Source organism: Leguminivora glycinivorella, chromosome 26 (genome assembly GCF_023078275.1).
Source record: "Leguminivora glycinivorella isolate SPB_JAAS2020 chromosome 26, LegGlyc_1.1, whole genome shotgun sequence".
Lineage (NCBI taxonomy): Eukaryota > Metazoa > Arthropoda > Insecta > Lepidoptera > Tortricidae > Leguminivora > Leguminivora glycinivorella.
Window position 1 is genome coordinate 7,320,936 of NC_062996.1, and position 25,789 is coordinate 7,346,724.

General features: G+C 37.2%; 2 protein-coding genes across 3 annotated transcripts in view; both read left to right on the plus strand.

The window, feature by feature from the left end:
- The first annotated feature begins 1,743 nt into the window (after positions 1-1,743).
- On the plus strand, positions 1,744-15,219 carry LOC125239874 (zinc finger protein 25-like). The gene is made up of 5 exons (XM_048147600.1): positions 1,744-1,975; positions 2,723-2,867; positions 6,452-6,583; positions 11,620-11,754; positions 13,923-15,219. Exons 1-5 carry the CDS (start codon positions 1,832-1,834, stop codon positions 15,071-15,073), a joined length of 1,707 nt encoding a protein of 568 aa, XP_048003557.1. The 5' UTR covers positions 1,744-1,831; the 3' UTR covers positions 15,074-15,219.
- Positions 15,220-16,843: 1,624 nt separating this feature from the next.
- Positions 16,844-25,789, plus strand: part of LOC125239908 (insulin-degrading enzyme) — a 63,215-nt gene continuing 54,269 nt past the window's right edge. Inside the window, exons 1-5 of one of the 2 annotated variants that reach the window (XM_048147674.1) lie at positions 16,844-17,151; positions 19,181-19,363; positions 19,670-19,758; positions 23,423-23,508; positions 25,068-25,189. In XM_048147674.1, the coding sequence (XP_048003631.1) occupies positions 19,215-19,363; positions 19,670-19,758; positions 23,423-23,508; positions 25,068-25,189 (446 nt within the window). In that variant the 5' untranslated portion in view covers positions 16,844-17,151; positions 19,181-19,214. The remainder of the gene's footprint in view (positions 17,152-19,180; positions 19,364-19,669; positions 19,759-23,422; positions 23,509-25,067; positions 25,190-25,789) is intronic. The other variant, XM_048147675.1, reaches the window with a different exon arrangement.

The following is a 25,789-nucleotide window of genomic DNA, read 5'->3' on the forward strand; positions in this document are numbered from 1 at the left end:
ATTGCTCAGCAGCGATTTGATGGGTTTTAGTTTCCAAGCTGATCAGTAGATCGGCTAAGATTTCAAAGTATAAGTAGTAATTAGACCGATTTTTGTGTATGCATGTAACTAATGACTTAAAAGGAAAATGCCTTATATTTCTTAGTGAAGTGGAGGGAATTCTGGAGTACTAAATTGCCATGGAACTGATAACAGCTAAATTCGGAGTGAGGCGCTAAATTTCAATTTCCAAAAAAAAGGGACCAGGAAATCTAGGTATAAATCTCCCTTATTAAGTATGGTTTTACAGATAACTTCACGTTAGCTATTAGCAGTAATGAAAGTAGGTTGGGGTAACGTTTTCATATTAAAAAATAATACTTGAACGTTTTTATGTTTTTTTTTTAATCATCCAATTAATCGAATATTCGATAAAAAACGAGTGCGTGGGGTGAGGCATTCTGCCTACTTCTTGTTCACGAATGCTTTCTTTGTTTTGTAAATATTAGTTTGATTTTGAAGATAAATAGGTGTTAACTTGTTAGCAATAACATTATCCGTATTAAGAATTGATCGAAATTGGTTCAAGTGACGTCTATCTATTAAATATATCACTTATAAATAAAAAATAATGTTTATAGAAATTATCCGTTTATCCGGATAATTTCACTTAGATTATTCGAATATTTTCGGATAAAAATATTGGCGGATATTCGAATAATTCGGATATTCGAATATCTATAATAGATTGCAAACCCTATTTTTAGGTAACAAAATGGAAGGTATGAAAAATGTATGGAAACCTATCAGGAAATGAAAGACCTCGCGATTCTGAGTATGAATCGCGTAAAAAAATCCAATGTTACAAAAAAAGTGGGACATCTTTGAAAAAAATTGCCCAAATACTCACGAAAAGGTTGAAACATTCCAAGAATATATTGCAGTACACCTCACGAGACCCATCACAGTAATATTCCTTAAAGACATCGCGATGCTCTCCTGTTTCCTGACAACAGCGGCACTTTCCGTACAAAGTATGAATGTAGTCCATTTTTCAATAAGTTTAACTTCACCAAGTAGGCATTGGAAAAGTATTTTATAAACTTCACCAGGTACTAGTTTAAGTTAGAATCAGATTTGAGTTCATTGATAATAATAATGACCGCAATGTTATTGTCATCAAGTACACATAAATAAACTCATTTGAAGGCTGCCTGTCCACTAGAGTGGAGCGAAGCAGCGGAACGCAAAAATGGGGGAGGATTTTGTGATATTTTGTCTCTGTGTCTCCTCTTTGCGCTCGATTGTATAGCTCCAAAGAATAGTATCTCGTCCTATAATGTAAATAGTAGAGTATTTAATATTTTAACCAGTTTATAACAAATAAATATAAAACTGTGCCCCAAACATAGGCCCCAAAGCTTTGGAAGTTTGGACTTTTGGTTGACAGACTTGACAGTTATAGTACTGTCTTACGATATGGCATGAAATATAATCGGTCGATTTAATTTGACTTTCAAAATCGTTCTCTATATTGGTTTATATCTCAAATGTTTTTTTTAATACTTTATGTGCACGAGGAAGTGTATGTTGTACTATTTATATATTTATAAATTATGTTATTAAATTAATTGATTTCTTTACAAGGTCAAGGGTTCCGTATCGGACAAATGGAACCCTCAGTTGATTTGTTTACATGCACAGCTCTATCTGTTGTCAATGTCAATTGTCAAATTTGACATTCATAATCATCAAAGCCAAGCGAAGCCGAGAATTTCTCGGCGAGAAAGCAAAGAAACGATTGCATCTCCGTTTCAATTTTAGCAAATTAAGTGGTAAATAATTTAGAAAAATGGATATTGATATACCTAACACGTACGGGGAATGTCGGTGTTGCTTGTCCAAAGGCCACCATAAGGACATCATGACGGAATATTATAACAATGGTGTTAGAGAAATTTATTACAACATGTTCATGGAATGCTTTAATTTATACGTAAGTTATTAAGTTTTCTGTAACAAAATTATGTTTGTTAGGTGTATAGCGTATTAATAAACCTTATTCGCTAGATTTTGTAGGAAAAATATGCCGTATATTAGTTCATCTCTTTCTGTTGTTGTACTGTCCATTCATTCATTTTTTTTAATTTGTTTATTAAAAAGTTAGGTCTCTAAATTTCATCTAGCCTGTAGGAAAATTATTACCTCTTAACACAAGTAATATTTTAAGAAGTAACTTTAAATGTATTTCAATGAGTATTAAACATGTTTGTATTGTTATATATATGGTAATATTTTAAAAAGTAACTTTAAAAGTATTTCAATGAGTATTAAACATGTTTGTATTGTTATATATATGTTAGACACTAAGTAATATATAATGCCAAGTAGCATGTAAGGTTAATCTGTCAGTGCCGATTGATTGGAATAAATAAATATATGAAACAAATATATGTTTATCGCGAATAAATAGTATTTTTGGACTTAAAAAGAAGTATTCATTTGTAATATACATATAAACTGTTATTGTTGAATAGATTTTTTTTTTTATTATAAACTGGCCAGTGATTGACCTTAGTCACACCTGATGGAAAGTGACGACAAGGCCGAGGTTGTAGCTCACTGGTTCAGTAATAGCCTATTCACTCTTGACTTGAATACACCCAGATTGTATTCGCCCGGGAACGCATATGAGTATTTCTGTTTAACTAGTCAATTTTTAACTGCAGTTCTATTATCACAGATGTCAACCACAAGGTCCATCAGCTCACTAATATGCTCGTCGTGTGTGCACCGTCTCCGAGACGCCAGCACCTTCCGAGCCATGGTCGTCAACACAGAGAAGCAGTTGCTGCTCGCTGCCAGCAAGGAGACTGTCTTTGTTAATGGTTAGTCTTTTATTATTTAGGACTATGCGCCGGTTGCACCAAACTGTGTTGTTTGTTAAAAATTTTATTGTATGGGAAGTTCCATAGACATCAACTGCATGTCGATGATGTGTCTGTAAAATGTGGTTGCAACTGCCCTAATTAGTTGAAAACACATACAGTAATAAGAGTTTTGAATGATTCACGGTTATTTTCATTAGACTTATATTGACCGGGATATAGACCGTGACCGGGAACTTTAACATCCACCCGCCTTCGTCAGTTTTTCCGTGATCATGATGCATGCAACTGCGTCGAAATATCGGGAGCTTGACAAAAATCAAAACCGGCCAAGAGCGTGTCGGGCCACGCTCAGTGTAGGGTTCCGTAGTTTTTCGTATTTTTCTCAAAAACTACTGAACCTACCAAGTTCAAAACAATTTTCCTATAAAGTGTTTATAAAGTTCTACTTTTGTGATTTTTTTCATATTTTTTAAACATATGATTCAAAAGTTAGAGGGGGGGGGACGCACTTTTTTTTCCTTTAGGAGCGATTATTTCCGAAAATATTAATATTATCAAAAAACGATCTTAGTAAACCCTTATTCATTTTTAAATACCTATCCAACAATATATCACACGTTGGGGTTGGAAATGAAAAAAATATCAGCCCCCACTTTACATGTAGGGAGGGGTACCCTAATAAAACATTTTTTTCCATTTTTTATTTTTGCACTTTGTTGGCGTGATTGATATACATATTGGTACCAAATTTCAGCTTTCTAGTACTTACGGTTACTGAGATTATCCGCGGACGGACGGACGGACGGACGGACGGACGGACGGACGGACGGACGGACGGACAGACAGACATGGCGAAACTATAAGGGTTCCTAGTTGACTACGGAACCCTAAAAAGGTAATCACGGTCTATATCCCGGTCAATATAAGTCTACATACAGTAATACCCTGCTTTATTCAACCCCATATAGCGCGAATTCGATATAATTTGATTTTTATTTTGATTTTTAACCGACTTCAAAAAAGGAGGAGGTTCTCAATTCGACTGAATGTTTTTTTTTTTTATTATTTTTTTGTATGTATGTTACTCGATATCTCCGAGAATCGTGGACCGATTTTCAAAATTTTTTTTTTGATCGAACCGGTATAACCCCGAGATGGTCCCATTGGCACCAAGTCAGGGTCTGATGATGGAATCCTGGAGAAATCGAGGGAACTCTTCAAATGTTATAGGCACATGTAATGTTTTTAGTCTATTTTTCAAAGGTACACCAGTATTTACGTCTGATGGTAATAATTTTATGTGGCTGAGCTGATGATGGAAGGTCAACTCCTCAATGGTTAGGAGTTTAAGGATAATTCTTTCACTACTGTATATGTATTCGGACTGATACATATAATATCACTAGGAACCACTAAAAATCAACTGAGCTGATGATGGAAGGTCAACTCCTCAATGGTTAGGAGTTAAAGGATAATTCTTTCACTACTGTACATGTATTCGGACTGATACATATAATAACACTAGGAACCACTAAAAATCAACTGAGCTGATGATGGAAGGTCAACTCCTCAATGGTTAGGAGTTTAAGGATAATTCTTTCACTACTGTACATGTATTCGGACTGATACATATAATATCACTAGGAACCACTAAAAATCAACTGAGCTGATGATGGAAGGTCAACTCCTCAATGGTTAGGAGTTAAAGGATAATTCTTTCACTACTGTACATGTATTCGGACTGATACATATAATATCACTAGGAACCACTAAAAATCAACAAATAAATAAACTTTTTAACAAAAAATAAAACCGCCTTCAAAAATAAGCGCGTTACAAAACACGGAGAAACTAAAAAGCCAAAATAATAAACCTTTCAATTCAGATTTCTTATCGTATTGCAATAAGCTAAACATCCAAATTATAAACAAATCAATTATTTTTGGAGTCGGTACCAGCCTGTGTATGGTTGGGTGGGGCAAACAGGCAATAGCTAGGCGACGAACAGGTCTGGTACCGACTACAAAAATAATTGATTTGTTTATAATTTGGATGTTTAGCTTATTGCAATACGATAAGAAATCTGAATTGAAAGGTTTATTATTTTTGGCTTTTTAGTTTCTCCGTGTTTTGTAACGCGCTTATTTTTGAAGGCGGTTTTATTTTTTTGTTTCATGTTTCTGTTTTTTTTTTCCAATTCAAATTTTGATTTACCTATATTGTTTTTGTGTTAGTTTTATTTTGACATTGAATGTATAACCGTTCCGTTCTGCCTAGCTTTGTAACCATTAATACCTTTAATGTGAACCTACCCTATTTTTTGACATGATTTAAAATTTATTGTTTTGTAATTTCCGAAGGTAGGTTAGTTACATGTTGACATTTTATAACTTCAATTTTTAATCTGTTTAAGTATCTTTTGCATGCCTGTTGGTCGAATACACTGACACTTCCCTAGTTTTAAGACATATTATGTATTTACATCAGGGATGTAACGGATGTGTTTTTAACGGAACCGAAAGCGGAAGCAGAAGTTTTGAATTTAGTTTAACGGAAGCAGAAGCGGAACCGGAACCAGAAGCGGAACTTATGGGTGTTAAAAACGAAAAGAAAAAATACCACATAGGTATAACCTAGAACTTTTGGGTGGTGGTTTACTGTTTACGAACTAAGAATTTAAGAACTGGCTTGGAATAATCAACCTTTAAGCCCACTTAGGTTTTAAAAACGAAAAGAAAAGTTACCTATCCAGTCTATAGTTATATTCTATCTTATATCATTACAATCCAAAAAATTTAATCTCCTTGAACTTTAAGATGTTTAGTTGTTTACTCGCTAAAAATCACATAAAAATCCTTTATTATGCCGTAAAAGGTTTTAGAAACAAAAAGAAAACTTGCTTGTTAGGTAGTACAATACAGTCCAAAAGTAACCAGTAAAAGTTATATGTGTAATTGTTAACACACAATTAAATTTTTAAATTGAATGGAGTGATTCTAAAAGAAGTAAACTGCATTTAATAAATAAAAGCTTAGCAGCTTTATCTCCCGGCAGTTTGCTTCTAAGGGGATAGTAGATAAGCCCTGCACCACTGAATAGTTGTTCACTCGCTACAGAATCACGTGGACAGGACAAATATTGGCGCGCAATGGAATGAAGCGATTGATGTTTAGTACCGCAGCACGTGGCAAGCGGAGAGATGAGCGAATGACAGGTATAGACCTGTTGGTCTTTGATGTACGCCGCTCATGTCCCACCGTCGGGCTAGGTTCCGACATCCGTTATAACTTCCGTTTGAAAAATAACAGAACCGGAACAGAAGCGGATGTGCAAAACAAAACGGAAGTTCCGTAGAAACGGAAGCAGAAGCAGAGCTCCGTTACATCCCTGATTTACATGTATTCTTGCAAAATAAAAAGTTTGAAGTTTGAAGTTTAAATTTTGATGTATTGGAAGCAAAAAACCACTCAGAAAATATAAGATTATATTATGAATAAAAGAATGGCACTTTTTTAAATGTAAAATTTTCTTTAAACACTCAAATTTTTCTACTTTTTCTGTATTTTTATTCATCATTTCAGTGGGTGAGCACACAGTAACAGAAGTGGAAATAAAGGTGGAGAGACAGACACAGATCAAGGAAGAGGCCAGCGACCACGACAGGGACTACGATTCTGATGTGCCGCTTATTAACCATTCGCAAAATCATTCTGGTAAGATTATTGTTGTTGTTGTTGTTGTTGTTGTTGTTGATTGTCCTAGCCCTTTAAATACGAGCTGATACGATCGTGAGGGCTGTTAACATATAAATGACAATCTTTCTACTCCCGAACTGTTATTCGTCATTTACGGGGCCGCGCATAGATCTTTAAATTTAAAACCCTAAATAAGTCTATTCCTCAAAACCAACGTCCGCCGGCTTTCAGCGCATGCGCTCAGTATCGAGAAAACTGAAAACGCATTGTTTGGCTCTGTAACCATGGCAACGCATTGTTATAACGATACTGCGCGCGCGGAAAGGCTTTGGGGAGCTGAGCTGACAGTGCAAACCTTTGTGTCAAAATACAGGAAACAGTGTGAATTTCACGATAGTTATTCAAGAAAACTAAGTACATGGTCGTAGAAAAAATATTGTATGCAACGGTGTTTAACTGAGTCAAAAAATGCTCTTGGCGTCTTAATCACAATTTCCGGCTTCGCCTCAAATTGTTACTCACGCCACTCGTGTTTTGACCTCCTTTAAACGCATGTTGCATAAAATACTATTAACACATGTCATTAAAATTCGAAATTATAGCTCTCTTATAGCTATTGGTAGCTCCTCTTCAAAGGGTATGACCGATCCATCTCCATTTCCGCTGAGCCATTTTGGTAAGATTATAGCGCAGTATAATAAGGATTACTATCGTATTTGGCCACTCCCGTCCCCCGCTGTAAGTGCCGCCCAGCCGCTCTCGGTTGCCTTACAGTTACTGCCTGTCAAAAATGTGACCAGTCGACCTGTCATATCTAACTCAAAAAAGCCTAACAACAGTAACAACGGAATGGCAAAAAAAACCTTGGGGCACCTTTTTCTCCTATTATTATTGAAAGAGGTCGTGATTCTGAGTGGAAACCACATAAAAATTTCCAAATAAAAAAAAAGTGGGGTGGAAAACTTTTGTCTGTCTTGGGCTGTGGTTATGCAGTTTTTCGCTCATTCTCAAGACGCAAGGGCGAATTCTAATTACCGCGACTCATTTGTTTTCAGTGAAATTTGAGTTCTAATTCTAATTTATCAGAATTCAAATTCCACTGAAAATATAAGCGTCGCGGCAATTAGAATATGAACTAGACGATTGAGAATTGCCATTTTACAACATCGTTGACCCATGAAATGAAATGAAATGAAATATATTTATTAATAACAATTGTTACATGTCGATGGAATGGTGTATAAGTAAAATAAGTTATTATATTATATTATTAATTACAACATTAATTAATAAATTACAATTTATCAACCATTGGTAGACTAAAAAAATCGTCATACGAGTAGAATGACTCTTGCGTTAGCCACATCTTAAGTCTGACCTTGAAAGCCGCTGTGGAAACTGCATCTCTTACCGAGTTCGGCAGGCGATTGTAAATCGACGGGCCTATAATATAAACTGAACGCTCGGACTTTAGCTTAGTCAACGAACGATTCTAGATGGAATGGCCGAAAGCAGAAAGTTTCACTACGGGATGTTGTTAGGGGTAGTCAGGAGACATACATACTAAAAGTCCTCGGACTTTGGACGTGAGCTCGAAGAGGGGGGGATGAAAAAAGGTCCCATTTTTTGGTTTTTTGCTCATATTTCAAAAACTATGCGTCATACGAAATTTTGGTTTACTACACCTTGAAAGCTTATAAAATTCTCTATAACTTTGATCTAGAAACTTTTTTTCTATTCTCAACCATTATCTAGGTATGAGCTCCTAAAAACTGTTAATTTTTTAAAAATCGTTTTCCCCCCACTTTTTGCTTCATACATTGCTCCATATCTTCAAAAATATTTATCTTAGACAAAAGTTTTCTTAAAAAATCTTGTAGATCATTCAAATACCTTTCATAATATGTGTACATATGCTTCTGGGTCATGTACCGTTGAATAATTATACGACTTTAAAACGAAATGAAACAACAAATGTATGTGATAAACGTGTAAAATATGTATTTCATGAACATGATTGTATTACGATGCTGTATAAATTCATTCACACAACAGGTAACAATACAATTTAGCTGTACATAAAGGCCTTGTCATACCCACATCTACCACTACTACAATCTGTAGTGCACCGGCAAAATATTAACTTCAGTATTTCTTCCGGAGCAGCTGGTACTTTGGTTTGTACAGGAATCAGTAAGGTGCTTTCGTTCCGTGCCCATCCCCATTCATCATCCTCCTTGCGTTATCCCGGCATTTGCCACGGCTCATGGGAGCCTGGGATCCACTATGACAACTAATCCCAAGATTTGACGTAGGCACTAGTTTTACGAAAGCGACTGCCATCTGACTTTCCAACCCGAAGGGTAACTAGGACTCATTGGAATTAGTCCGGTTTCCTCACGATGTTTTCCTTCACCGAAAAGCGACTGGCAAATATCAAATGACATTTCGCACATAAGTTCAGAAAAAAGTCATTGGTACGAGCCGGGTTCGAACCCGCAACCTCCGGATCGAAAGTCAACGACACCCCCACGATAGAGGAAGACACTGATGATAACGGCGGGGAGGATATTGTCTAAGATACAGTTGTCACATCTGATCCAGATGACATGGAAGAAACAGTTTCAATTTGTTTGATTTATTTGGGACAACAAACACAGTAACACACAAGGTTAGAGAATTGCAGTGTTGACAGTAGTAAGGTGTGAGACCGACAGCATTTCAAACAAACAAAGAAGACCGATTAGTATCATCCCGCCCAAAGAGACAGCGAGTAAATTAAAACACGTGTAAGTTATATCCATACCTCCTAAGGATACTGAGGCAAGTGCAAACTCATGATTTTGCAGAGGAGAGCCGTTCAAAGGTACAAAGTAACATAACTAACATATTTGTTCACGTAATAACATAAAAATTCGGATTTGTTTTACGAAATCAATGAGGTTATTTCTGCATTCATGAGAATTTCAAATTTATAACAGTTTATGATCTAAGAGTACTCGATCCAGTATAGGTACGAGTATTTTAGCGCACTTGGTCCAGTATTCGTCAAGTAAAAACCTTTTTTTTTTACGTTAAAATTTGATTTAAAGTAGAATAGTAGTAGAAAACTTTTAAGAGTTAGGACATAATTGTAACTTAAGCTGTTTTTACCTCTGAAACTAAGTTAGTTAGTTGTATTAGTATTCCACACTTTTTTTACCTTCCTCGCTAATATACCAATGACTTTTTTATGAACTTATGTGCGAAATGTCATTTTATATTTGCCAGTCGCTTTTCGGTGAAGGAAAACATCGTGAGGAAACCGGAATAATTCCAATAAGTCCTAGTTACCCTTCGGGTTGGAAAGTAAGGAGGCAGTCGCTTTCGTAAACTAGTGCCTACGCCAAATCTTGGGATTAGTTGTCAAAGTGGACCCCAGGCTCCCATGAGTCGTGGCAAATGCCGGGATAACGCAAGGAGGATGATGAATGGGGATGGCACGGAACGAAAGCAACTTACTGATTCCTGTGCAAACCAAAGTACCAGCTGCTCCGGAAGAAATACTGAAGTCATATTTTGCCGGTGCACCACAGATTGTAGTAGTGGTGGATGGTAGATGTGTACAGCTAATTGTATTGTTACCTGTTGTGTGAATGCATTTATACAGCATCATAATACAATCATGTTCATGAAATACATATTTTACACGTTTATCACATACATTTGTTGTTTCATTTCGTTTTAAAGTCGTATAATTATTCAACGGTACATGACCCAGAAGCATATGTACACATATTATGAAAGGTATTTGAATGATCTACAAGATTTTTAAGAAAACTTTTGTCTAAGATAAATATTTTTCAAGATATGGAGCAATGTATGAAGCAAAAAGTGGGGGGGGAAAACGATTTTTAAAAAATTAACAGTTTTTAGGAGCTCATACCTAGATAATGGTTGAGAATAGAAAAAAAGTTTCTAGATCAAAGTTATAGAGAATTTTATAAGCTTTCAAGGTGTAGTAAACCAAAATTTCGTATGACGCATAGTTTTTGAAATATGAGCAAAAAACCAAAAAATGGGACCTTTTTTCATCCCCCCCTCTTCGAGCTCACGTCCAAAGTCCGAGGACTTTTAGTATGTATGTCTCCTGACTACCCCTAACAACATCCCGAAGTGAAACTTTCTGCTTTCGGCCATTCCACCTAGACCCCCCTTTTGAGCATTCATTGACTGATCTACTTGGCGAGTTTGTGCTGCTCGTGTTGCCTTTTGTCGTCCATCTCGTTTTCCATCTGTTAGACTGCCCCTCTATCACAACTTGACTTGTCGCGTAGTCCATACTTGAAGTTGCGCTTGAAGTCTGGACTCGCGCGAGACAAGGATAGTTGTGTTAAAGGGTCTGGTCTCTCGCTATGTGGCCTGCCCACTTCCATTTCAGTGTTAATAGTGTTATGGCGTGTTTTAGTTCGTATACCTAACGGTGGTCTATTTTCACAAGGCAGGACAAATGTAGGCACAAGTTTAAATTATATATTGTTTAATCATGCAGAAACGTCTGCGAGCGATATTTCATGTTTTTAAAATAAAGGAAAATGGAAAAATTCACATCTCCGGCAGGACTTGAACCCGCGATCTCTGGCCTTGCCGGGACCATCGCGCTTCCAACTGCGCCACGGAGACCTGCTGGATGTGTGCGAATTTATTCATGCCTTCCATCAATTCTCAACCGCCCTATGGTGGCGTATAGCAAACGTCTACCCTTAGGCACTGGTCCCACCGCGAGCTAGTAAGCTATGAGCTATTGGCTATAAAAACGAACAAAAGATAAGCACTCCCGTGCAAATAAAAGAGACACGGCGATATTGATAGCTCACCGCTGGGCGAGTAGCTATAAACATCGCCGTGTCTCTTTTATTTAAACGGGAGTGATTATCTTTTGTTCGTTTTTATAGCCGATAGCTCATAGTTTACTAGCTCGCGGTGGGACCAGTGCCTTTCGAATACATATTAACATGCTCTGGAGTCTAAATTTTTCCTTTAATTTAAATATATTTATTTCTTTCTATCTTCAGAGACGCCTGACCTAGCGGTGGACGAAGCCAAGTTGATCGCCCGGTTCCCCCGCGGCACACTGCGACATTTACCCACCAGGGATTCTCTCTACTCATCACTCAATGCCTATGTGCGCCAACTGGATCAGCTGAAGGGTAAGCCATCATCATCCTCCTTGCCAAGCCGGATCCAGCTTCGTGCCCAGGGGGGGGGGTCACGTGGTCTATTTGTATGGCCAACCTAGGCTCCAGGTGGGGGTCATGCCCCCCCCCCCCCCCTGGATCCGCGCATGCTCCTTGCGTTGTCCCGGCATTTGAATTCCTTACCGGCGAACATTGTTCTTGAACGGAAAAAAACAGTGTTCAAGAATAAACTTAAAAAACATCTCTTGGATATCCTATAGGAATGGCGAAGGTCATTACTTCCTACCGGATCGTCCAATAGAATATTATGGTGTATATAGCGATATTTTTGTTTTGTTATAATAGCGAGCTCTGACTCCACAGTCAAAGTATATAAATAGTTTTGTGGAGCTAGGTATATATTTAAAATAATGTTTTGTATATAAATTGAATAAATAAATAAAATTTGTCACGGCTCATGGGAGCCTGGGGTACGCTTTGACAACTTTGGCGTTGGCACTAGTGTTACGAAAGCGACTGCCATCTGACTTTCCAACGCGAAGGGTAACTAGGCCTTATTGGAATTAGTTCGGTTTCCTCACGATGTTTTCTTTTCACCGAAAGCGACTGGCAAATGTCAAATGGCATTTTGCACATAATTTCAGAAAAACTCATTGGTACAAGCCAGGTTCGAACCCGCAACCTCCTGATCGAAAGTCGCACTCTCTTACCGCTAGGCCTCCAGCGCTGCTTAGATGAAGGGTAAGTATGTTTAGAATTTAACCCTTAAATGCATGACCTTGACAAAGATTTATTCAAATTTGAATTTTGACATGCTGTCAATAGAGTCAAAAATGCATGATGCATATGAAAATCACTATGAATTTAAGGGTTAAATGTAATTCATACTAATATTATAAATGGGGAAGTGTGTGTGTGTGTTTGTTTGTCCATCTTTCACGGCAAAACGGAGCTAAAGTCAGCCCACGATAAGTTTGCAACGATTTTGCTAGCCCTGCCTCTGTAATGGTTAAGTAAACGTCATCATTTCATCGAAGTTTGACGTTTAGAATAACAGTTGCACCGGCGAGGCTGTCAAAATTGTTGCAAACTTATCGTGGGTTGACTTTATGACTGGACGTGATTTTTTAAGTGCAGATAGTTGAAGAGATGGAGAGTGACATAGGCTACTTTTTGTCTCTTTCTAACACCCCTCTTCCCTAAAATGGGGGGTGGAAGTTTGTATAGAGCATTCCGCAATTTTTGAATTTAACTAATATTAAATAATATTAATGAAGGACCGTGTTAGGACCAAATTACCTACAAATTTCATTAGACTTATATTGACCGGGATATAGACCGTGATTACCTTTTTGATTTTTGTCGAGCTCCCGATATTTCGACGCAGTTGCATGCATCATGATCACGGAAAACTGACGAAGGCGGGTGGATGTTAAAGTTGCATAGACAGCGCGCGATCTACCCTCCTTCGCGCGCGTCGGCTGCGTTCACTTTCAGCGTACCACTGGTCGCGTTCACACTCGATGGTCTGTCCAAACACACTACACTCACAGTGTCACTACGTTTGTTCAATTCTGACTTCACCGGTGAAAACCGGTAATATAATATAAGTCTAATGAAAATAACCGTGAATCATTCAAAACTCTTACCTACAAATGTGTTGTTCGTTGTTCTGAAGACCAAAGGAGACAGAGTTTTCTGTCTACTTCATTTTTATACAACATTTTGTCACCCTTATTAGGCAACTAGCTTTTACCCGCGGCTTCGCCCGCGTACTGAAAGTAATCTTATTCAAATGTTGAACTTCAGGGGGCCGATTTTTGAGTCTCACTGTCACTAAAATACCGGTTGAAAAAGGTGAATTGCCTATTATTTTCAGTGACAATTTTCTGAATTCGAACGCCGTGAGACTCAAAAATCGGCCCCCTGACCCTCATTTAGAAATCGTGAATTTTGAAAAATCCTTTCTTTGAAAAATCCTCTACACCTTATGTACGAGTTTTTCGAACTACCTTCACTTGATCTGACTACTTGACCGTTTTGCATACTAAGGACGTCCGTTTGCAATTTTAAGTATGTATAAAAATGTCCATATTTAAAAAACATAATTATTTCATGATCTGTCTCTCAAAACTGTTTTTTTATTAAACCATTTTATACATTTGTCTCTTTTATTACAGGTAAACTGATACTCCCAAGAATGCTAACGAAACTTCTCGAACAACCAGAATTCAGGAAGACGAAAATCCGAAAAAGCTATATCACCGAGAAACATGCTCATATCTTCAACGCTTCCACTATTCTAGAGTGTTCCAATGTAACCCCTTTTAAAAGCAAGAGCCGCTCTGGATTCCCTTGCTTTTACTGTAGAAGCATTTTCGATAACTTAAACCAGTTAAAAATACATCAAAATACTGAACATCTGAAGAGCGAAGCTAGAAAAATATTACGCACATATGGTGCTGAAAGTTTAGTAGTTTACGTCGATGTGACAGATCTAAAATGCTCAATCTGTCAAGCGAGCATGCCCAATTTGAACGAGCTAAAATCTCACATAACTAAAACACACGGAAAGAAGTTGCACTTAGAGTTTACAGATAGAATTATACCTTTTAAATTGTCTGAAGATAATGTCTATGAATGTCAACTTTGCGGATTCAATTTTGAGACTTTTGGCTCGATAGAAAGACATATGAACACGCATTTTAGAAACTATGTTTGTAAAGACTGCGGAACCGGATTCGTAACGAAATATAGATTGAAGGTTCATATAAAAAGCATGCATGTCGGTGGTAGTTTCCCTTGTGAGATTTGCAAGAAGGTTTACACGACGCAGCAGAAGTATAAGAACCATGTTGATACTGTTCATAAGCTAGTTAAACGATTTAAGTGTCCAAAGTGTCCTGAGAGGTTTTCAGAATATTTCCGTCGTCAAAAACATTTAGTTCAAGCACACAATGTCGCCCCATTACAATATAAATGTAATGTGTGCGATAAAAGTTTTGACAGACGTTACACATTATCAAGACACATGAAAAGAGACCATTTGGAAGAGAGAGATTATGAATGTCAAGTTTGTTCTTATAAATGCTTCACAAATAACGAATTGACAGTCCATATGATTAAACACACAGGGGAAAGAATCTTCGAGTGTGCTGTTTGTAAGAAATCTTACGCTAGGAAGAAAACCCTTAAAGAACATATGCGTATACATAATAATGACCGGAGGTTCGCTTGTGCCGTGTGTGGACAGGCCTTTGTGCAGAAGTGTAGTCTGAAAGGCCATATAAAGACACATCACGTGGAATATACTTTGCAATCTTTAGAGTAATCTTTGTATGGTTGGTTTGACACTATCAAGAACGATTTAATACTGGACTGACTATTGTCCCGGATTTGTAAGTTCACATTTTTGACACATTTGTTTTGAAGTATGTTGCGATGTGGCTAAGACGCATCGTTTGCCAAATCTAACGATTAATTTCGAATTGGTTGAATCGATTAGGCCCTATGTACAAGGAGGCGCTTAAACAAATATACGATTTCTATCAACTTACTGAGATGTCATTTGAATCGAAATGACAGACTGCCACAGCACTAGTTTAAAAATAAAAATGAATGATCAATGACATGATAAGTAAATCCTGCGTGATAAATTAATATCGTAAAATACTCACTAACGAAGATCCGCAAAAATGTAACATGTGTTAGATTATGTTTAAAGTAAGCGAAACATTGTTTATAAGTACTTGATTTTTTTAAATATTATTACAGGACTTTATTTAAAAGTTCATTAGGTTGTGCGAGTTTGCGTATTGTGGACGCTGTCATGTGTCAAAAAGAGGTTCTCACAAATCTGGGACAATAAGCCTATACATAAAAGCGTACCCCTGATGTATGGGCGTTTTAGGCTTAAAACTAGATGGCGCTGTTCGCAGCCTGGAAGTGGCCAAAATCATATTTTACCCAAATATTTTTGCGTGTTTTTATTTTTTATAGTAACAAATGTCATATTTCTTTATTTTAAAATCATGATATCACGTCAATACACATTTTGAAAAAAAAAAAAATGTAGCCATCATCAGTGTAGTTATGATAGTATTTGATAGGTGGCGCTAAAACATCGAGGTACGATTCTTAGCATACTAATATTATAAATGGGAAAGTGGGTGTCTGTTTGTTTGTCCGTCTTTCACGGCAAAACGGAGACGAATTGACGTGATTTTTTAAGTGGAGACGGTTGAAGGGATGGAAAGTGACATAGGCTACTTTTTGTCTCTTTCTAACGCGAGCGAAGCTGCGGGCAAAAGCTAGTCCTATATAAATAATCCCTGGTTACTACACAATATATTTTTGTTTGTAACAACACTGTACCATCACTACCTACATTATATTTTAGGATATTGATTATGTAATAAAACTAAATAAATGTGCATTTGTAGTTTTATTTTGTTTCATCTATGTTTATACAAAATTACAATTGTACGAGGTTTCACATGATACATAGGTAACTAAGTAACATGGTACATATTTAATGTATATTATTATGTATTGTACTTACGAAATAATTCACTACGATACTAGTGCGGAAAAGAGGAAGGCTAGAACGAGTGGCGATAAATAAAACACAATCGAAGGGACTGTTATAAAGGGATTCCGTAGCTGCTTACAGCTTAATACGGGGCGCAATCTGCCCGAACAGGGTACAATAGCAGCACCCTCGGTAGCATTTATGCCCTTGTAATAAGGATTACAAATGTACAGCAGTGTTGCCAATGGTACTCAGAAAAAGGAAACTTGCACACGGAGCACAGATTAAGAAAATATTGACTACTTCAGCGAAAAGGATTTTTTGCAATGGTAATAAATTTCTTTCTCTTCGACTCCACATCAATTACAGAGATGAAGTAATTAGTGCATCTAGCATGGAGCAAGAATGCGTGAATGAAGCTGCGTGCATTCTGTGCAAGAGCCATAATCATGGCCGGTTTTATTCTTGGCAGAATAGTGATTCCTTTGCCGACACAAAATATGACAGCCAATAAAACTACACGAAACGTCACTGTCAGTCACGTCAGTCAATACTTTCATTGTCATCGTGATCTAGCCACGAAATTAATTCTAATAATTATATATTTTAAGTTAAATTATTCAAACTGGCATCGAGAAGAATACTGTTTGTGGGTTACCACAACTTCTCACCGACCGTGGCATATCGGGCTAGCTGCAATAGGTTATGTTTCGTCCCATCTAACTAGTATCGGTTTACACGCTTATTTCAGTAAAATTGTACGTTATTAACCACATGTAGCTCATAGTTCTCACTAAAAAGTCCTTTTAAACGCCTCCGTTGTTTGTGTGTTATTGTATTACTTAGTTAGCGAAGTTTTTTCTTAATACTTAATTCAGGTGAGTTTTTTTAGTTTGTCCTTGAATATACAAAATAATGGTAATGTGGCGTTACTAACATATCGATTTGTCCTTCAAATGCAATCGTACTTAGTACCATAAGTACAGCTCGAAGGGAAATAACAATTTTAATGTGTTTCATTATTCATTAATGATGTATACTCCCATTTGATTAATTTATTATGACATCTTGCTGCCTACATAGTGGTTGAGTCATTAAAATCAAAGCTAACCATATAAGTACAACACTCTCGAGTAAGTACAATATATTTTTTGTGTGTATGAGAAAAATCTGCAGCATAATTTGGACGTAGCTTAGGAAAAAGGACAACAAACAAAAAATTGCCAATTTAAAGTTTCTGTCAATATGAAAAGTCATTTATTTCGATGGAAAATTCAGACTCGCATACATCTGTATCAGTCAGATATAGATTTTCATTAAATTATTTATTTCATTCTTAAGCAAAATACATGTGCCATATTGTTAACTTCTTGTGTGCCGCGATTATTTTTCGGCATACAAGAGGTAGGCACTCAAGGGACCATTATTAACCTCTTGTATGTTATAGAGAATATGCTTGTCAAATGGAGTGACTGGATTTCAAATAAGTATCGACATGTCAGTCGAAAGTTAATTAAGATAACAAAACAACGAAACAGCACACAATACCTGAAATTGATAAAAAATGCAGTTGTGTAATTGTGCATTTTTTATCAATTTCGGCACTTCAATACCCATGTGGTGTTTACTTCAACTTAAGTGATGTTAAATAGTGTGATTCATTGTGCATGTGTGTAGTAAAATGTTCCACTTTGTCGGTTACCATTAAAGCGAAATTTACTTGTATCTGTATATGAATTAACTGACAAAGTGGCTTTATATCAATCAACAAAGTGGGTTGTTTTCCCATGCACACACACATTTGATGCTGACTATACTTGTTCATGTTTGAACACACGTATTCAACCTTGAACAATGATATACAAATCCAAACTCTTCCGTATAGCTACAGTCTACACCTATAAGTTGAAATGCATGCATACATTTTCAGGCTTAAATACAAGTGTTCAAACTTGAACTATCGAACAGCCTTGTTCAAACTCCTTTCCTTACATCCATCTACACCTTGTCACAGCACAAGCATACATTCAACTTTGAATACACTTGTTCAACCTTGAACACATTTGTATTTTGTTCAATCTTGAATAACAATCAAACAGCTTTATTCAACCTCAATATATTGATATAACCTTGAACACATTTGTATTTTGTTCAATCTTGAACAAAAATCAAACAGCTTTATTCAACCTCAATATATTGATATAACCTTGAACACATTTGTATTTTGTTCAATCTTGAACAACAATCAAACAGCTTTATTCAACCTCAATATATTGATATAAACTAACACGATCTTCACTCATATTATTAAATTAAAACGGGACTTAATCGCGTAAAACTTACGTTTATATTTAACCCAACGTTTCGGACGTGACATTACGTGTAGACTGGCTGGGAGTTGTATCATCTTCTAGCTGTAAAAGTTTTCCGAACTTCCCACTTGATTGTCATTAGTCATTTTTACGCTAGGGTTGCCAGTTTGCCTACATACAACACTCACGATATCTGATGGTAGGGGACCGGAAGTTTTCTTACGGTTGCACTTACTAATCACCGGATTCCACGAAGATGAAATCCCTTGCCCTTAATTTAGATTGAAATTACGATGTTTCCTGATTTCAATCGCTTCACGTACTTTCCTGCTATAGTAAAGACGTTCAGTTGAAAGAACTGGGATTGTGCAGTTCAATTATGGAATGAGCAACCTTCTGAGGTGTTTCCCTTGTGCTATGACATGGGGTTTTTAAGAAGCAGGTATTTAGAGTTCTCAAAGGTCGGCAACGCATAAGTGGCTCCCCTGATGTTGCTTATGTCCATGGCGGCGATGACAGCCCGTTTGCTGCCTATTTCATAAAACAAAATCCAGGGTTTTGGTCCAGTGGTTTATTCAACCTCCTCTAATTACAGCTACGCTTTGGTGTCCCGGCGCCATCATTCTAACATGACGTCGGCACAGTGCGCGCCGCGGCACCCTCCGGGGCGGCACGGGAGCCCTGGAGGCAGCCCGGGTAGTCCGGGGACGATGGGCCCTGCGGTCACGAAGCGATATGATAATATAGTAAAGTCGCAGGAAGATAAGAGAGAGTACAGGTAACTGTTTTATTATGTAGCTTTTAAGCTTTTGCCCGCGGCTTCGCTCGCGTTAGAAAGAGACAAAAAGCAGCCTATGTCACTCTCCATCCCTTCAACTATCTCCAATTAAAAAATCACGTCAATTCATCGCTCCGTTTTGCCGTGAAAGACGGACAAACAAACAGACACACACACTTTCCCATTTATAATATTAGTATGGATGTATTAGCTTTAGCTTTACTAAGTTTCAGTGCCGCTCTTGGCAAAAAAGGGTTGAAAGAAATCCTAAATTATTTATTTACTATTACAAAAAATTCGTTTCAGAGGCCTGGAGCTGTCTAATCGGCTAAAGGTCCTCCTGGTGAGTGACCCCACCACCGATAAATCTGCCGCCGCACTCGACGTTAATGTTGGTAGGTTATGTATATATTTCTTTTACAACCTATTTTTTCTTAATGACCATTCCGAGAGTCCGTTTTTCCTACTTATTAATAAAATCGCTGTCAATAGAAATTGTCAACAATGTAAACAAACCATTATACTATAAAATATTAATATTTGAGCACAATTTTATTATTTTAAAGGATCATAATGTGACATGAAATGATTAAATAACACATGGATTTAGCCAGTGTCTGGAGTTAGAATGGAAATCAAAGACATTTTGACTACAAGGTTTGTTTACATTGTTCACAAATTCTATTGACGGCGACTTTAAGCAACTGGTTTATTGGTGAAATCCGATAAATCGAGATAATTTTCGTTGAGTTAAGAACATTGTGGAAATTTCACGTAGTTCGAATTTCAAAAACTAGTTTGCTCAACTTATCGGGTTTAATCAGTAAACCTTCTTGCCCACTTGCAACAACCAATTAACTCAGGGCAAAAACATATGTACCTCAAAGCCCTAGAGAAAAAGGTACGGTGGCCTAGATGGCGTTACACCTTTGGGGACCGCTCGGCTAGATGGCGCTTATATTTGACATTTTAACACATATCAACGGGGGTGACATAATCACTGCGTGATAAAACCCCTTTCAAATTAAATAAAGATAAAAAAAAAACATATCAAGCTAACAATATGGGCCAAATTGTCAAAACTGAGGTTCAAACGTTTTAAGCTTGTGTCAAGAGGTTGACCCACCATTTTATATGGAATTTGACAGTTGACAGCCCGCTAACCTTGAGTCAGGGATCGGATACCGGTATTTTCAACCAAACCGGTTTTGGCTCTAGACGTCAAACCGAAAAAATAGTGTTCTTGTTTTCGGTTACCGGTTTTTAACCGGTTAATATGAGAAAACTGTTCTTCAGCAGATCTGTTTCTGTTGAACGAAATTAACCGGTTTCTACGTCAGAGATGTCAACGTCAGAGATACAACGACTCTTTTCTCATTTGCAGGCAGCGAAACTTTGGTGCGAATGACAATTTTATGACGTCAAGCTACAAACTATTATGTTAAAAGTATCTTTGAAATGGACCTTATAGTTATGTATATAAGGCGTATCTTTCGGTGTAGGTAAATGCACTCCGATACGGTTCAATAATTTGGTCCGGTCAGTAATCTCTCTCCGTAGTCTAGCGGTCTGGGACATGGACTAGGAATATGGAGGTACCGGGTTCGATCCTCGTAGTAGGCAAGCTTTTTCCATGTTTGCATTTTATAATTTAGATTTTAAAAATTAATGTTGTTACACTGTGTAATGTGATTCCTAGTAGTTTTTAGCTAGGCCCACGGTGTTTATTTTCTTTAGTTGTACAATAAAATATGATTTTTTTTTCTTAATTTCGAGTTAAAATGTAATAAATGAATATAACCTCTTTCTACCGAAGTCTCTGGCTAAAGGTATCAATTATTGCATTTAATGAGGAGGCACACTCAAAAGTTATGACAGATGGCGCCGTCCCGTCCTTCCATTGCACAGATGAAGAATTTCATACGTGAGAGAGAGAAGATGATATTTGTTTTCTCTCTCTCACATATGAATGACAGTGACATGGCTAGACACTTGCACAGGCGCCGCCTGGTGGGATAACTTTTAGTAATTATGTTAATAATTAAAGATCGTTATCAGCGTGCTGTATTGGTGGCAGAGTATGGTTGCCAAAAAAACAAATACACAAGTATTTAAAACATTACATATATTTAACAAATTATGAAATATATACACATTTATAATTACTTATCCAAATTACATTGAATAAATAACTAAAATTTGTTCAATAGATTTGGCTGTCAGAAGTTCACGTCAATTAGAAAAAATCCATTTTAAATAACTAAATGACCTTTCTACGTTGACAGAAGTAACAGGAAGGTTGTTATAAAATCTAGGTAGTGTGTCATATCCATACTGGGATTATTCGTGCACTTTATTACACTCCTCCGTGCACTGCTTTTGACTTAAACTACTTGAATAACAATTATAGATAATTAATCGTATTTAGAGTGCATTTGATTATTTGGATTAAAATAATATACACTTCGTGTAATGTATTTTTATGACATACATAATAATTAATGTCATTTGACGTATATTGTTTTAAAAATATATAGTTGGTCGGAAAACGCTTTGTACCGTAGAGGTGTAATCCTAAGAAGGTAAGTATTTATTTTGTAGTTAAGAACAAAGTTAATATTTAAATGTATTTGTTTTTTTTTGCCAACCGTACCATCTGCCACGAAAAGTGCACATTGATAACGATCTTTATTAATAATTACTCAATGTGGGATAAAATGTCAGTGTGCCTCCTCATTTAAGTCAATGTCTGACATACCGATTTATAACTTCACAATAAAAAAGTGCAATATCAGTGTATTGCTGGTTGAAGAGGCTGTTATAGATATGTAAATAAATTTATTGTCAAACTTGACACAGCATGTCATTTTATTAACCCGTTCAATAAACTTCACGGAACGAAATAAATTCTGTTCATCTTGAATACAGGTAACCGAAATTGATTTGTTCTCTGTCAAAACGTTATTGTAGATTACCGGTTAATGACAGAACAGAAATTTGAACTGTTTACGAACAATATTAACCGATATTTTGAAACCGGTTCCGATCCCTGCCTTGAGTTAAGCGGGTGGTGCAATTGGCCCTAAACGTATCATCAGACCCTTTAGCACAACGCCTTGTCGCGCGCGAGTCCATACATCAAGCGCAACTTCAAGTATGGACTCGCGCGCGACAAGGCAAGTTGTGCTAGAGGGGCAGGTTACCTTGCAATGTCTTCCTTTACCAAATTAAATTAAATTGATTAGGTTCAATGTTTTTCTTAATTATTTTGAAATCGGCAATTAATCGCGTATGACTACATATTAAATCAGTTTAATCCCAACGTTTCAGGGACGGCGTTGTCCCCGTGGTCTCGTGGTGGTCTTGGTCCTGGTTCGGACTTAGTCTTCTCCGAGACCACGGCACAGTATAATAAAGAGTACTATCGTACAGTATGGCCACTCCCCCTCCCCGCTGAAAGTGCCGCCCACCCCCTCTCGGTTACCTCACAGTTACCGCCTGTCAAAAACGCGAACAGTCGGCCTGTCATATTTCACTCATACAAGCATAGTTCACCTACACGAGCTTAGACTGTACGCTAGGAACGCGCCTCTTTCATATATTTGATCGCTAATGGCCGAGATGTGACCACGGGGACAACGCTGAGTCATACGCGACTAAGTCCCGATTTAAAAATAATTATTATTTATTATTTATTTATTTATTATTTATTTATTATTTGGAGAACCAACAGCTTACAATTCAGGATAGATAATATAACCCTAGTAACAAACAGCCAATTATAGGTTCCCACCAGTAGTAACAGGTTATCAAACAAATGGTGGCTAGTACTAAATTACTAACTATGTACGTGTATCTCACTAACACGTAATGATTATTACATGTGTAATTATGTGTAAAAAAAATACAATATTTATAAGCGGTCAACGGTCAACCAAATCTGGTCACTAATTTCTTATTTCAGAGCTATTGCTACGTTCAGAAAGTGTAAGATTTAGAATTGGACCCTTGTTGTAATATCTTACATATTAACGAATTTCCTATTTGTTTAATTTCCAGGTTATTTGAGCGACCCGGAAGAATTGCCAGGCCTAGCTCATTTTTGTGAGCACATGCTGTTTTTAGGAACCGAAAAATATCCAGAGGTAATATTTGAAATAAGTTTTTTGCAAAAAAATAATTTTTGGCACAAGCTTTTATCGCCGACTGTACCTTTCTTTCAACAGTCATCTACTGCTCTCCGAGACGTTTCTAAAAACCCCTTACTCGATGGGGATACGACGTTTCATGACAGAGTTCCTATGGCCACCTTTCTGCTCCATCATCAGATCAGCTCCTTGATACCATAATATTGCATTGTCACGTGATTTACATATGTGTGCAAAATTTCAGCTCAATCGAAAACCGGGAAGTGGGTCAAATTTAGCTTCTACGTTTTGACGCACACTAACATACTAACAAGGCAAGTTGAATAATAGTATTTTATGCAACTGGTGGTTAAAAGAGGTCAAAAAAGGTGAGTGGCGTGGGTAACAATTTGAGGCGAAGCCGAAAATTGTTAATAAAGACGCCACGAGCATTTTTTGACTCAGTTAAACACCGTTGCATACAATACTTTTTCTACGACCAAAGCACTTATTTTGAAAGAAAATTATAAATTCAACAAATACCTACTTTCAGTCATCTTAGTTATCTAGGTGGACCGCCTACCATTTTGAATATGCAGTTTGAGTGCAAACATGAAAATAAAACTGTCTATGGTATGGTGCCTGGCCACTAAGACGAATCGAGCCGAGTTGAATCGAGTTCTCATACATTTGAATGCGATTCGACGTGTCGCCAATGAACGCAGCAGAAAACGAAGGAGTCTCGATTCTGCGAATTGGTTTGTTAAGTTGGTAGCAATGTATTTACTGAACTGTAACAGCTATATCGTGCTACTGCTACTAAATGTTTTCAGGGTATAGACTAGATAGACTTGTCCTGACATCTTTTATGTAGGGTTTTAAAGTTCTATGCACGACCTTGTAACTCACGAATAACAGTACGGGAGTAGAAAAAAGCTTTTTCCCCTCACTAGCTCGAAAACACGTGTTTTGTCTTTTAATACCAGCGGGTAAAAATGCATTTTATCCACTAGTGGGTAAAGTAATTTGACTTTGAATAAAGTCAAATTAACGGCTTTAAAATTGATAAAAGTAGGTGAATCTAGTAATAAAGATGATTTACCACCTGTGGAACTACTGGAAGCAGTGATAAACGCATTTTTTTGCATTGTAGTATCCTCGCTATAGTGAGGGGAAAAGTTTTGTGTTACACTCTGGTGCAAATGTATTATACTTCTCGTGTGTTAAAAAACTCGCAAGCTCAGCATTCATTCAATCCTTTCACTTGCTCGTTTTTCAATTCCACACTCGGCGTTAAATTACAGCTTTGCCCCCTTGTATAACAAATAACTATTAAAAAACGCACTTTCGCTACTCATTTTGGTGGCCTAACTGTCACTATTTTAATTTAGTTTGCCAAAAACGAATATAAATTAGAATTGCATATTGATCTTCTCTCTCCTTCTTTTCTCTTTTTACCCCCTTATTCATAAACGTAAACTAAAGTTTCAAGTCAAGCTGATAAAGTGCGCTTGTCCCTTTCTATCACACCAATAAAAGGGACAAACGAACGGGTGAGAGTATTTGTGTTTCTGCAGGAAAATGAGTACAATAAGTTTCTATCTGAGCACGGCGGTTCGTCCAACGCGTCTACCTCGTCCGACCACACTACTTACTATTTTGACGTGCTGCCCGACCATTTGGGGAAATCCTTGGACATGTGAGTGAATAGAATAATACATTTTAGGATCGAGTATGCTGCTGTGTGGTGCTGAGCCGCGGTCCTGGGTTCGAATCCCGGTAAGGGCATTTGTGTGATGAGCACAGATACTTGTTCCTGAGTCATGAATGTTTTCTATGGTGTACAACGCCGTGGCTTGCGTGGGCGACGGTCGCGCGATGGTCGCGCGACGGCGATGCGACGCATACGAAATCAAACCTTATCGATATGGAAGTATGAGACGCGACGGCGACGGTCGCGCGACCGTCGCCCACGCAAGACAAAATAAATAAAAATAAAAATGGTTTATTTCCAAATTTAAGGTACACAAAGTTACATTTTATACTGACCCCCACACTAGGCTAGGCCTGTCCCGTGAGGGAAATCGTACGGTTAACAGAAAGATTTTACATAAGCGGCATAAGACAACAATTTTTTTTTTCTATTGGATACTAAAAATAAATTAAAACTAAACAAACTAAACATGCAAAAACTAATTCTAATTGGATATTTAAATTTATACATTCGCCACGTCAGAAAGTGTGTGTGGTTGTGTGTGTGTGAGAGAGAATAAAGAATTGTTTATGCGTGAGGGTGTAT